Source organism: Rhincodon typus, chromosome 25, assembly GCF_021869965.1.
Source record: "Rhincodon typus isolate 14 chromosome 25, sRhiTyp1.1, whole genome shotgun sequence".
In the NCBI taxonomy this organism is placed as follows: domain Eukaryota; kingdom Metazoa; phylum Chordata; class Chondrichthyes; order Orectolobiformes; family Rhincodontidae; genus Rhincodon; species Rhincodon typus.
In genome coordinates this window covers 38,034,514-38,048,231 of record NC_063356.1, presented here as the reverse complement: position 1 = coordinate 38,048,231, position 13,718 = coordinate 38,034,514, and the positions used below count along the sequence as shown (strand labels likewise).

The 13,718-nt window shown below is 42.1% G+C and overlaps 1 protein-coding gene across 3 annotated transcripts in view; it reads left to right on the top strand.

Moving 5' to 3' along the window:
- LOC125486073 (ras association domain-containing protein 8-like) overlaps window positions 1-1,785 on the top strand; it is a 52,748-nt gene extending 50,963 nt beyond the window's left edge. For all 3 annotated transcript variants that reach the window (XM_048612113.1, XM_048612115.1, XM_048612114.1), the window contains exon 4: window positions 931-1,785. In XM_048612113.1, the coding sequence (XP_048468070.1) occupies window positions 931-1,040 (110 nt within the window). In that variant the 3' untranslated portion in view covers window positions 1,041-1,785. The remainder of the gene's footprint in view (window positions 1-930) is intronic.
- The last annotated feature ends 11,933 nt before the right edge of the window (window positions 1,786-13,718 follow it).

Genomic DNA, 13,718 nt, shown 5'->3' with positions numbered 1-13,718 from the left:
CCCACCAGCTTCCCTTGTCGCTCCTGAGTTTCTGCCCTGCATTCCCATCCCGACCACTGAACTCCAATTCAAAATTGTACATGCTTCCCTGAGCATACACAGTGCTGCCTTTACACATGACATCATGCCTGAGGTCTACGTGATGATGTTAAGGGTTTGGAACCGTGCATGTGCACATTCCTGAATGAGCTCAGTGTGAAATTGCCCACAGTTGCCAGTGTCAGCAAACATTGCCTAGGAACTTACACAGTTGTATAACAAAACAAAGAACTGTGGATGCTGGAATTTTGAAACAAAAACGGAAATTGCTGGCGAAACGCAGCAGTTCTGGCAGCATCTCTGGAGAGAGAAACACAGTTAATGTTTCGAGTTCAGTGACCCTTCTTCCGAAATATTGACTCTGCTTTCTCTCCACAGATGCTGCTAGAACTGCTGAGTCTCTCCAACAATTTCTGTTACTGTTTAAAATACACACCTGCTTTCCCTGATCTCACAGGTCCCAGAAACCCTGGAGAGAGCACCATGCTGATTGAGGTCTTCCTGGTCGCAATTTGTCAGGCAAATCTCCACAGAAGGGCTTGCTTTCTCTCTGTGGATGCTGTCTGACCCGCTGTGATCTCCAGCATTTTTTGTTGTCAGTTCAAAACTCCATAGGAGCTCTATGGGAAAATGCACATTTACCAATGAGTGGGCACCCTTTGTTTACCACTCACAGCGGCATCTTTTAGTGTGGATCAAGACATCATTGATCACTCCCTTGCACTTCTTCAGAATAATGTAAACTCCCATGGCAAAATGTTCATTTCCATTCAAATTGCAGATACTAGTCAGAAAAGGTACTCGCATCTCCCTGTTTTGGTCATTGATAGCTCTCTTCTCACATTAATATTAACTTGTATGTTTATCCATGTTTGTTCTCTCCTTCCACAGAATCTCGGCTCCATCAAAACTCTCCCGAATATGAAATGCTTCCTGCCAAAGCCAAGATTCTCCAGTATTTAATGGTCTCCAGTTTTAACCAAGAAGGGATCTACGTATAACTTTCATTTTATTCCGTTCTGGACTCATACGAGTAAAACAGATCACTCCAACACATGCATAGCCTGTGCTAGCAGGCTTGGTTCTGAGTTGATAAGTATCAGGCAAATAGGAAGCATCAGTGGACCATTGGAAACATTAGAAGGGGGTCATGATTCTTGCTTTAAGGCTTCTGCCACATGAAGGTAACCTGCATCCAGTTGCATCTTGTATTTGGATGTTGCTGTTGGTCTGGACACACTAATAGCATGGGGGCATTATCCTAATGCAGTTCAGTCACATCCAGAAAGACATGGTTATAACACTGAGAATGAATCTGAACATATCACTTATAGTATTGAAGCTGGTACAATTCATTTGTCATCAATGACAGTACAAAGACTGTGTTCTGTACTGGGTCGACTACAGCAATAAATTGTATTTATAAAATGACATTAATTAAATAAAATGTACTTAAGCATTTTGGCCCAAAGAAGCTGAAAGCATGGTCACCAATAGTGGAAAAATTAGAATCAGGGAGCTCAAGGGGTCAGATTGAAATGAATGCTGATATCCAAAGGGTTAAAGAGAAGATTACAAAAATAAAGAGCGGCATCCACCGAGCACAGTGCACAGATTACATGCTGTGCATTTGACTATTAAGTAATTCTACAGTGCATTTACATCTGGAACTATGTATACCTTGTTAGTCCATTGGGTCCTCTAACTTGTATTTATAAAAAGATAAACATTACGTTATTGCATTAACACAGTCTATCATATGTTTTCATGTGAATCTGACACAGAAACCGAGGCTAACAGGATATATATAATACATGAATACCCAGAGACATGCTGCTACCAGGAACTGAAGGTTCACTGTTCTCCTGCAGTTTACTAAGTTCCTGTGCATGATGTACGTAGGTCATGTACTCAGACTGAAAACCATATTTCCAGACTAGCAGGATTTCAATTTTCTTATTCACTGCACAGTCTTATAATCAGCTGAAATCTTGTCAACACATAAGAGATGTAAAACTGGTGCAGGGGACATACAATATAGAAAACACTGCAAATGCAAAAATGTACTGAATAATTAGAGAGTGAACACATTTTTTTCCCACAATTAACTCCAAAGTTTGCCATTCTATAACAAGAGCAGTTGAAAGCTCAATGCTAACTACACAAAAAAAGTACATTGATGGACCTCGAAAGGAAGCTAAAAATCTCAGCCATTATCACTTTACTAGCAATTTGTTTTATACATCAAACAATTTAGATCATTTCAGATCGCTTAACTGTGAAATCGAGTCACATGTCAGTGTAATTCATTCTTAAAGCTACTGTGCTATCAGTGTAGCTTGTCTTCTTGTACCATGGGTTTAGAAACACTTTAGAATTGTCCTGGTATCTCCAGTAATGCAGAAGTCATATAACAGCACAGAAATAGGCTATTCCATCCATCAATTCTTTGGCAGATTAATCAAAGCACATGCTTTGAATATAAATATCGTTAGTTATGATAACATTGAAACTGGGAGAAAAAATGTTTACGATCAGATTGTGTGGTTGGAGGTAAGAGATGATGTAGTGAAACTTTGAGGAATGTATAAAACATTCATAAATCCCTTCATGTGAAATGGTTCTATCCATTCACCTGCATTCTGATTTTCATTGCAGTTGCTGGGACAAATGTAGGGAATTTCTTTGTCATCTTCAGCTTAGATTTGGGAAAGGTGAATTTAGTGAGCTCACACATGCCAAAGCCCGAGTTTTCATTATTTTAGTTGTAAGTGCAGAGTTGGAAAAGTTACAAATTTCAAAATTGCCCTGGACTGTCAGATTTTGGTTCAGCGCAACTGGGGAAAGGGTGATGGATGGTGCCAGGGATGGTACCTCCCAGCAAGAGTTTGGAGGCAGTTTATTACTGTGTGTAGAAATAGGTTGCCAGCTTCAGTGCTCCAGTACTTTGTCCCTGCATAAAAAAAAACATTCTTCTAGCTCTTACCATCACATAATCCCTGTGCCCCACACGTGCCACCTCATGCTTCCCACTACTTCCATTGCCCTTCATGCCCTCCATGCCTGCCTACAGCCCTTTAGCCTACTCGTGACCCTTTATAGCCCCATGCCAACTTAATGCCAGCTCATGCCAAACAAGACCCTCCCCAACCAACACCCTCTGTCCTTACACCCTCTGTGCCCAACTCACCATGTATCCAACATGAGCAGACTGCAGCACCCATGCTGAAGTGAAATAGGTTTTGAGTTCTTGAGAGTTAATGGTGAATTTACAACTTAGAAAGCACTCCCATTGAACAAAAAGTATGTACTACATTTCACTTTCTTCAGCTACTTATTTCAATGAGCTTGACAGTTCTGACAACTTGACAGTTCAAATGAGCTTCATAATCCCTTTGACAACTTGACAGTTCCCTTGACAGCTTGACATTACCAATGAGTTTCACAGTTTCCTTGACAACTTGACAGTTCTTTTGACAGTTTGACAGTTTCAATGGGTTTATTCACCTATTATGCACATTGATGTCTATCTTTAATAATCTCCAAAAGCACATGATATCTCTCAAAGAACACCATGCCTGTCCCAAAGAGCATCTTACCTCCTCAAAGACATCCCTGGGCCATTCAAAAGAGGAACCAAAGTGTCTCCAAAGATCTACAGCAGCACTAGACCTTCTCCTGAAAAGTGTAAAACCCACAAGTTTAGTTTTGGACAGGCACATTACCTGTAACAGTGCAATGGAACATTCAGTCTCAGAGAGCCAGTACAATTCTCCAGGAGTTGTTGCACTATAGCTGAAACAGGTATAATAGGAACCGGTCCTTGATCATGGTCGACCTTGAATATTAAGGATTAGTCCAAACTTGCTGTCCATATTAAATAGTATGTAAACTGATATTCCATTACTTATCCAATTGAGCAGTAAGGAAGATTCAGTATGTAACACAGTCCTGAAGAACACAACTTCCAACATGCTGATCTTTCCTCCACTCGCATTAAGCTCATAAATACACTCATGTAAAAGCTTAGCTTAAAGGGATGATCTTTTTCACAACACACAATGTTGCATCATGGCACAGATTCTGGCCCAGTCAGGCCAGTACCTTTAAAACAATCACTTGACCTCATAACTTATGGTGTTCTAGTATAAAGGTACACACCTCATCTTCAGTCATTCTTTCTGTAATGGAGTCAACGCAGTGTCTTTAGACAGTCAGCAATGTGCACAGTAAGCACGGAACCCAGACTTTGTGCATAAATCTGTGATATTGCAGCCACTAATAAACTTAAAGACATGACTATCTGTGGTATATGATGTGTGCTAAGATGTAAAAAAAACTACAAAGCATATCAGACAACCATTTTATTACCTAATACTGAAAATCACTGAAAAAAAACATTGACAATGTCGAATTCACAGCAGTGTTGATTTGCTCATTAAAGAATAGCCAGTATGCCCTGAGTTCGGTAAGGGTGTGGGCTAATGATCCCAGAGCTTTTCCCTTTATCCATTTCCTCATTCTTTGTGCAGTGCGTTTGATCTTAAAACAGATTCAAGACACTCTGGAGCAACAAAGTTGAGAATGGCATACTTTTAGCACTCTAAATGCCAAATTCTCTTGGAGCACATGAGCCTTGCTATGCAGACCATGACCGCTATCTCCACTTTCTTGAGGCTCCTCAGACTTAGGAGGACTCCACATTCTGTCCAGACACTCCTTATTGGTCCCTAGCAGCTGGAGCCTTACTCCAGTTCTCCTCATCTTATCCCCAGGCATTCGCATAGGCCCCAGGCTGCTCCTGATTCATGCCCTCTGCTCTGCCCCTCCCCAGCCTGGCCGTGACAGCATTCTGTGTACCTGAAATGCCCACTGAGACTTGTCCAATTCCCTTTTCCCCAAAACATCTGGTCCTTCACTGAAACCAGAATCCAGGAGTTAAGGCCCGACTCAACTCTCCCAAAACAAAGACTTAATTGAACTTTAGCTGGACGTACTGAGAAGCATCACCTGATCTGGCAAGGGAATTGAATGTACATTTAACATCGCATATTTTCATAAATGTACACACCTTGCTTTTTGAACAATCAGTGGATTATGTAGTGGAGTATTCAGCCATGACTGAGTTCCATGTTCGTGATCGCTCTGTGACCATATGGTGTGCTCACTAGCATCCTGGCTACACTCGAATAAATTTGACCGAATGGATCAAGTGCAATGGCAGGGTTGTTGGGCAGAGGTAATGACACTCAAAGCATGACAAAATAGCTGCAGAGATATTACTTAGAGTCCTTGCTCATTCGCATGCACTGTAACTGTAGAGGTGCAGAGGTGTCAGCACCTCTGCAGTTGGCTCATATTAAAAAAAAAGCAGCTCTGGTTTAAGATCTTTGTTGAGTGGCAGGCAGCTGCCATTCAGTTTGAAGGAAAAGCTTTGAGCACCCTTCATTAGCAGGTGCACAAGTGGCCTGCATTCAACTGAGACATGCCTGATTGATAGGCTACTGCATAATTGCTGGAGCCTGATGAGAGCCACTGGTGTAGATGTTTGTGACAGCAGTCACTATCAATGACAGCTAAAGGAAAAACATGAGCAATTCTAGAGCACCATTTAACAGCGTTGCTGATCCATCCTCAATCTCTGCAGCAATGTAGTAATGTAAAAGAAGACTTCTTTTCACTGGGTTACCACTTTGAATTCTGGGCAGTGCCCCAACAGAAAAAAGATCTTGATCTTGCAATGAGCGCTATACAAATTCACTAGAATGGTGCTGGACTTAAAAGAGTTAAATAATAAGGTCAGGTTGCACAGTCTAAGCTTGTAGTCAACTGTGTGTGTAGAAGATTAAAAAGTGTGAAAGATAGAGAATGATTTGTTTAGGTACCTAAAGAGAAACTATTCCCTGTGGTGGGGGAATACAAAACAAAGGGTATAATGATAAAATTGGCAAGTGTGTTACAGATTACCAATCAAGGTGGATTAGTGGAATCAAAATATAGATTAGCTGGAGAACAGGCAGGAGGGATGAAAGACCTGTTTTACTTTTTCATTCTTATTTTTTTCTTTACAAATCTGTGTTTATTACTCCTTACCATTCAGTTTTCTGCTCGGGAATGCATTTACTAGCAGACCTCTGAAAAGAATAGGAGAAACGTCCTACATGTAATTTCTAATACTCACAAGCACATCCGCCACTTAGTTCAATCACATTAACTTCGGAAACTGGGGGTGGAATTTTATAGGAGCCTGGGCGATGAGGGCTCAGGTGGAATTTGAGGCAGAATCACTTAAGAGGTCTGGCAAAGTCTATCTCATCATTGGGAGCAACCCGCTCCAACTTTTATGTATTTGCCAAGCAGAGAGGTGAGTTTCTCACTAGGCAGCAGTGAGTTGGTCATTAAGGGGATTAGTGCTTATTGACAGCCCAATTCACCTCATTAATAAGCAGTTTCCTACCTTACCAAACACACCAAACAAGCTGGACAACAAGAATTCTCGACATGGAAGTCAGAGTGCGTATCTCACGACTTCAGTTCACCACTATCTCCAAAAGACCTCCATGTCGGTCACCAAGCACCAACATCTCAGAGCATGCTCCATGGGCACCAGTGACTCACATCCCACAACAAAGGACATTGGCATCCAACATGCCAAGTTGTAAGAACCCTCATGATACATCTCGAACACACGTACAGGATGCTTCTACACTCCAGCGCTGTATCTTAGTCTGTACCAGAAACTACCATTGTAATGATATCATTGCAGCAAGGACACTGAGCATCTAAGGACATACACTCAGCTTATGGACTGTATCAGGCTGCATCTCTGGCCTGTTCGCTTGGTCTCATAGCACTCACTCTTAAGTTAACCTGGATACTTATAGCATCACTGCCTCATATTGTCTTGTCTTTTTCTGCTTTGCTGTCTCAGCCCAAGAGATAAGACTCACATCTATTTCTGTCTCACCTTACTGTTTAGTGCAATCATAAATTCCAGGAAGCCTGGGAATAGCCTTTGCACATGGGGTACCATAACAATAAGTCAAGGGCAGCTGCTGATATCAATCCAGGAACTTGGACGTGGTCAGTCAGTCAGTTGAGACAGTAACAGTCAAGACATTCTCCCTACCACCTATCTTGACTTTTTCTGCTCTCCTATGGACTGTTTTCCTTCAGGAATAAGAGAGAGGTAAAAATCACAGGCGATGAAATGGGTGCCATAGATGTTACTGTTGGTGCAGGTACAGAGGTGTCCTGAGTGAGTGGGGCAGGCAGCACAAAGGGCATGAAGAGTTAGTGGTGTTGGGCATTGGGGTTGGTTGAGCATGTGGAGTGAAGAAGGTCATTGATCATCCTACCATGCTGAGCATTCCTCCAAATGGCAGAGACTGCACTGGTCCTGGTGGAAACTTCGAACTAGGCTGGCATGGGCTGGTTACATGAACCCCCTCATCTGTACCTGGGGGAAGTGAACGTCCCTTGATTCCAGTGATACCTCCAGATGGCTGCCTGCAAAAAGAGGTGACAATTTCCCCCTGTCTATCAAGTCTTGGGAAAATGTCAGGAAGATGACACCGGTGCAAGGGATTCTGGTAAATCCCAGATATCCATTGAATAATGAGTTGTTCCAGGAACAATGCGTGGTAAGATGGGGCCAGGATTGGACAAAGGGTCACCTTGGGAGGGACAGAGGTGTAGGTAGTTATGAAGGAAGTTTGCTAAGTTATTGTGAGGAAACACACCAGGTCTCACAGTGAAAAACCAATCAAAAACCTCAACACAGCTTGCACTTAGCCAAAAAAAACTGTGAGATTCAACCTGGAATGTCTAAATACAAAAGAGTGGGATGTGCCGTGTAATGCTGTTTAGGAGACCATTAGCATATAGTCATAGCAAGAAGATTCGAGTTTGGCCAAAGCTAAGTCAGTTCATCAAACAACTCATACTGAAGAACCTCTTTGCCTGCAAACAATAACATTCTTATATGCAGACAAACTGTTAACATTTTCTCCGTGGATCTATCTCAGAAAGCCTCGCTCTTGCAGTCAGTGGATGGAGGCCTGTGAGGCATTTTCCATGCGACTAATTAAAGACAACATAGGACCAAGAAGTTGCCAAGATCTGACATCCAAGTGACATTTCAGGAGGTACAAATCCTGCCGGGACCAATTTGGAGAGATTGCAATGTCGTTTGGTGGTCAGATTCAAACTGAATTAAACATCCACAATCATGATGACTGGCTGACACTCTGATCTCAGCTGACACATGGTGTCCTGCAGTGTGCATCGAAAAGGCTCAGGAGATGCCTCCCCTCAAAGTTAGCAATGTACATGTATCCACCCCTGTAAATCCAAACCCAGGGAAAGATAGGGGACTCTATATGCATGCTTATATGGACTGAGGTGCTCTTTGTTAGCCGTGACAATACCATCTGTTCCAGCACTTTGTTTGTGTCCCTTACTCTTGTTTGTAATTCAGAGTGAAGTAAAGGACATTTCATCCCTTCCCCCTCCTCATTGTTCTCCCATTCAAGTCACTAGGATACTGTCATAGCTGTCCACTGTGATGATTCTTCACCCATGAGGTTATAAACTGTTGACCATTTCACCCATGGGGGTTGGAAGAGGTTGCAGATGCCAATCTTTCTCTCACCCTGCCCTCACAGACGGGCACACTGAAGCAATACAATATTCAGTGTAATGTCAGATTATGTGTGTTCTGTTCTGGGTCCTTGGTGTTGTATAAGAGCATTTTTTTTTCATTTTCCCATTAAAACCTGGATTATGAGCAACCTGTATTTAGTCATCTTCAAGAATGAATATTTCTCACCATTCTAGGAGTTGACCAGGAATTGAACTGGGCTAGCTGTATAAAGTCTGTGACTACAAGAGGAGGTCAGAAATTGTGAGTAACTTCCCTCCTGACTTCCCAAAACCTGTCACAAGTTTGGAATGTGATACCCACCAATTGCTGGATGAGTGCAGATCCAACAGCACTCAATAAACTAATGAATTCAAAATTCACACCTTCTATAAGATACACTGCAGAAATTCACCAAGGCTCCTTCATCAGCATCTTCCAAATCCCTGACTTCTACCACCTAGAAGGACTTGTGTAGGAGACACATGGGAACAACACCTGCAAAGTCCCCTCCTGATCACTCGCCATCCTGACTTGGAACTACATCACCATTCCTACACTGTGTGAAAATTATGGAACACCCTCCCTAATAGCACTATGTGTTTGTTACACCAAATGGACTGCAACTGATGAAGAAAGCAGCTCACCACCTTCTCCAGGACAATTCCAGCAACACTCATAGCCTGTGAATGAAGGTTTTAAAGAAAGTGGTGCTTGAACAAAAAGTCATCACAACCCAACTGTTAAATCTTTGATTGTGGATCTAGAGCATTCCAAACAGTCTGGGTGGTCCATTTCTATTCAGCTAGTGTTCTCCTGCAACAAATATTAGTGTTCTTGGTTAATGCAAGGGTCAAATTAGGATTGGCAGTATTCTCATGAGTATTTAATGTTTGTATCAAGGTACAACAGAGGAAGAAGAATGAGAAAAGCTGAAAAAGAAACAAACGTCTCGAGTAGGGTCTGTGGAGAGAAACAGAGTTAACGTTTCAGGTCTATGTCCTTATATCAGAATGGAAGCAAGGTAGAAATGTTAAAGAGTTTTTAAGGTAGTGGCCATGGGGGAGAGGGCAGAAGGAACACAGGAGAAGATCTATGATAGGGTGAAATTGAGAAGATGTTGTTAAGATTAATTAGAAATATCTTGTTATTTCATCTCCGTGGCCTTCACCCTGTCTCAGACCTTTTCCTGATCTCATCCCATTTCCATTGGTTTAAAAACAATTATATTTTTATCTTCACTTCTGATGAACAACCACTGACCTGAAATGTTAACTCTGTTTCTCTGTATAGAAGCTGCCTAACCTGCTGGTATTGTCTAGTTTTTTTTGTTTCCAGTATCCAAAGTTTTCTTTTGTTCTTGTACAGTGCAGAAGGGTTTGTTATGATCAAACTAAATGTTCAGATATGGACAGCAGATTCTAAATTCTACCTGATAGATGCTAAATTGTCAACTAAAATAAAAGATTTAAAAAAAATATATCTTGAAGCAGTGATTTTGTTCACAATTTTTAAATAAGCTTTGTTTTACTTTTATTTCTTATTGATTTATTCTGTCAAAATGTAGGATTAAATGTAGACTTGTTCTCCCTTTGATTAAGGGGGACCCATCATGGGAAAAAGTGATACAGAGAATCATAAAGTCCAACTCATTCATGCCAACCAGATATCCTAAATTAATCTAGTCCCATTTGCTAGCATTTGGCCCATATCCCTCCGAACCCTTCCTATTCATATACCCATCCAGATGGCTTTTAAATGTAATTGTAATAGCCTCCATTAATTCCTCTGGCAGCTCATTCTATACACATGCACAATCCTCTGCGTGAAAAAGGTGCCCCTTAGGTCCCTTTTAAATCATTCCCCTCTCACCTTAAACCCATGCCCTCTAGTTTTGGAGTCCCTTACCCCAGGGAAAATATCTTGACTGTTTACCTTATCCATGCCCCTCATAATTTTATAAATCTCTGTAATGTCACCTTTCAGCTTCCAACACTCCAGAGAAAATAGTCCCAGCCTATTCAGCCTCTCCCTACAGCTCAAACCCTCCAACTCTGGCAACATCCTTGTAAACCTTTTCTGAACCCTTTCAAATTTCACAACATCTTTCCTGTAGCAAGGAGACCAGAATTGAATACAATATTCCAAAAGTGGCCTAACCAATGGTTGGTTAAGCTATCCTAAATGGTGGTCCAAAATCCTAAAGATTGTGGTATAAGCTTTCTGTCATAGCTTAAAGACAGCAAGGTCAAGAAGTTGACTTCTTTATAGAACTAGTAGTTGGGCTGTGCTCAGATGAAATGATTTTCCATTGGGGTCTGGCAATTGGTTGACCAGGCAAGGGAAGACGAGGAGATAGTAACAACTGCAGATGCTGGAGTCAGAGTCGATACAGTGTGGAGCTGGAGGAAACCAGCAGGTTAAGCAGCATCAGAGGAGCAGGAGAATCGACGGTTTGGGCCTAGACCCTTCATCATGACCCTTCCTCCAGCTCCACACTGCATTGACTCTGACTCCAGCATCTGCAGATCTTGTTACCTCCGAGTGACTTATAAACCCACTGTGATGCCTCTTCCAAGGATGCCCACCTTGAAGAAATTGTCGTCCTCCCTCCAGAAAGACCTCAGTGGATGAGTCCTGATGAAGGGTCTAGGCCCAAAACGTCGATTCCCCTGTTCCTCTGAAGCTGCCTGACCTGTTGTGTTCCTCCAGCTCCACACACTGTATCGAAGGCAAGACAAGGTAACACCTGAAAGAGGAATGTTCGCAGATACGCAAGAACATAATGGCTTCCAATGTCCTCTCCATACCACATGCTCTTCTGACTTGCCCTCGTAGCATCAACTTTCCATCTTACCTACATCAGAATCCTGCAATTCCTGATTTAACGGCATTGTGAGAGCACGTCCAGCTGCAGTTTAAATAGAAGGTCCAGCACCATCTTCTTGAAGGTGCATTGAAAATTAATACTGTTTGTAGCAGCAGTGTGCATATCCTGATTCCAGACAACGTTTTCCAAAAGAAATGATATTAGACAATGTTGATCATAGACACGACAGAAGCATCATTGTCCATATATGTCAATCTGTAAAGAGTCCAATGATACCTAACAGCTGCGTAAAAGCTGACACCTCAAAACAACTCAGCACCCGCCTCCCCCCGCCATTGGTCATTTAAACAATGCCATGGGAAGCCAGACGTCATCTCTGAGCTACACTGTACCCAAGAGGAAAGAGGGTTGCCTGGCAACAACAGGCACGCTGGGCAAGGCAAAATAATGCACAGAAAGAAACGTATGTGATCCATAGAAAGAAATATATGCACAAATCACCTTTTCTATCATTTAAATGCCACTAATATTCATTTAGGGTTTGGTGGAGATGTTCTCATGACACATTGTCATTTGCACTGTCATTGAAAAATAGAAATTAGGAGCAGGTAGGCCATTCAGCCCATCGAGCCAACTCCACCATTCAGTGGGATCATTGCTGATCCTTCGTCTCAACGTCATATTCCTACTTTCTCAAAATTTATCTATCTCTTCCTTGAATATATTCAGTGATTTGACTTTTACAGCATTCTGTGGTTGAGAATTCCACAGGTTCACCACCCTCTGAGCAAAGGAATTTTTTTCCTCAATTGATTTCTGATTTCCCCTCTTGCTTTAGCTGTGACCAGCTCTTCAGTTTACTGTGGGATTAGAGAGATTACTATCTTAGAATGGTCTCCATGGCACCAGCTGTTGAGGATGTACAGTTGCTTAAAAACAATAACCTGTGACTTTTATCTCTTGTTCCAGGCCTTTACCTAGAATATCTGCTCAAACTAACAAGTGGAAAAGCCCACATTCCTGACCCAGTATTGAAGGTTTTTCATTCTAATCTAATGTTTGCACCTGGGAATATCCAAATTTTGGGAAAAGGGGCCCTGTTTGAAATGCATGCTGTAGGTCCCAAGACCAGAAAGGACAGAGCTTTTCAAATACTAAACTAAATCTAACTCAACCCAATGGAGACATTGATCAGCTCACCACCGTTCCGAATTGGTTAGGGAGGCAATGACATCCACTGGTTTGATACAATTAAAGAGGTGACAGAGCCCATTGGAAGGCAGTTCACAAATCATTTAATATTTGAGTTCAGGAGTTCATTGTTCTGCAATACCAGCTAGACTATGGGGTCCACCTGGCTGACCTCATTACAATCACTACATCCCATCCCCTCTGATTTCGAGAACATAGGCCAGTTCTAGGGAACTTTAGCACTGGGTCACGTACCTCTGATTCTGTCTCTTATACAGGCAGGACAGTAGCTCGCCTCTTTTGCCTGGAGCATCTCAGAAGAAATTCATCCTCCTCTTTAAACAGCAAAGACTTTGAAGCGGTGACATCCGCCGCATCCATCTCAGATTCCCAGGTATCTTCAACGCTTGACAGAGAGGGAGAATCCCCGGGTTCTGACTATTCTGAGGAGCGAGGCACGTTTTGCGAGTTTACAGCTTTCATATGGTCCACGTGCTTGTTCAGGACTGTCACACCTACCCGAACTTTACATGTCACTGAACCTGACCTCACATTGACCATGTCTCTTACCCATGCAGGGCCATTCCCATGGTTCCTACATCAAACTTCATCCCCTGATGTAAACTGTCTCTCTTGTTTGTAAAATGCTGGGGGAGAAAGCATTGGGTGGTCCTTTAATAGATTGTGCTTTTTCTATGCTTGGAGATGTCTGTGAGCAGCTTGAAAGCTTGCAAGTTCAGAGAGCACCTGAATTGAAACATTTGCACACAAAGCTGTACCGTTAGCAGGCCAAGCAGCATTTTTACCAAGGCAGCAGATTTTTGAATTTAGCCAATCAATTTGAACTTGGTACTTAGATATCAAAAACCGATTAAATTTGAATCTGATGGCTTTGACAATCTAGCACCAATCCAATTGTAAGAAATTGATAAGTCATAGGGGTATAAAAGAAGGGAGCAGTTGGAAAGTTGGCAGCGTTAACTGCTATCTGCTGGAGATAACAGCTCTCAGCTCTTA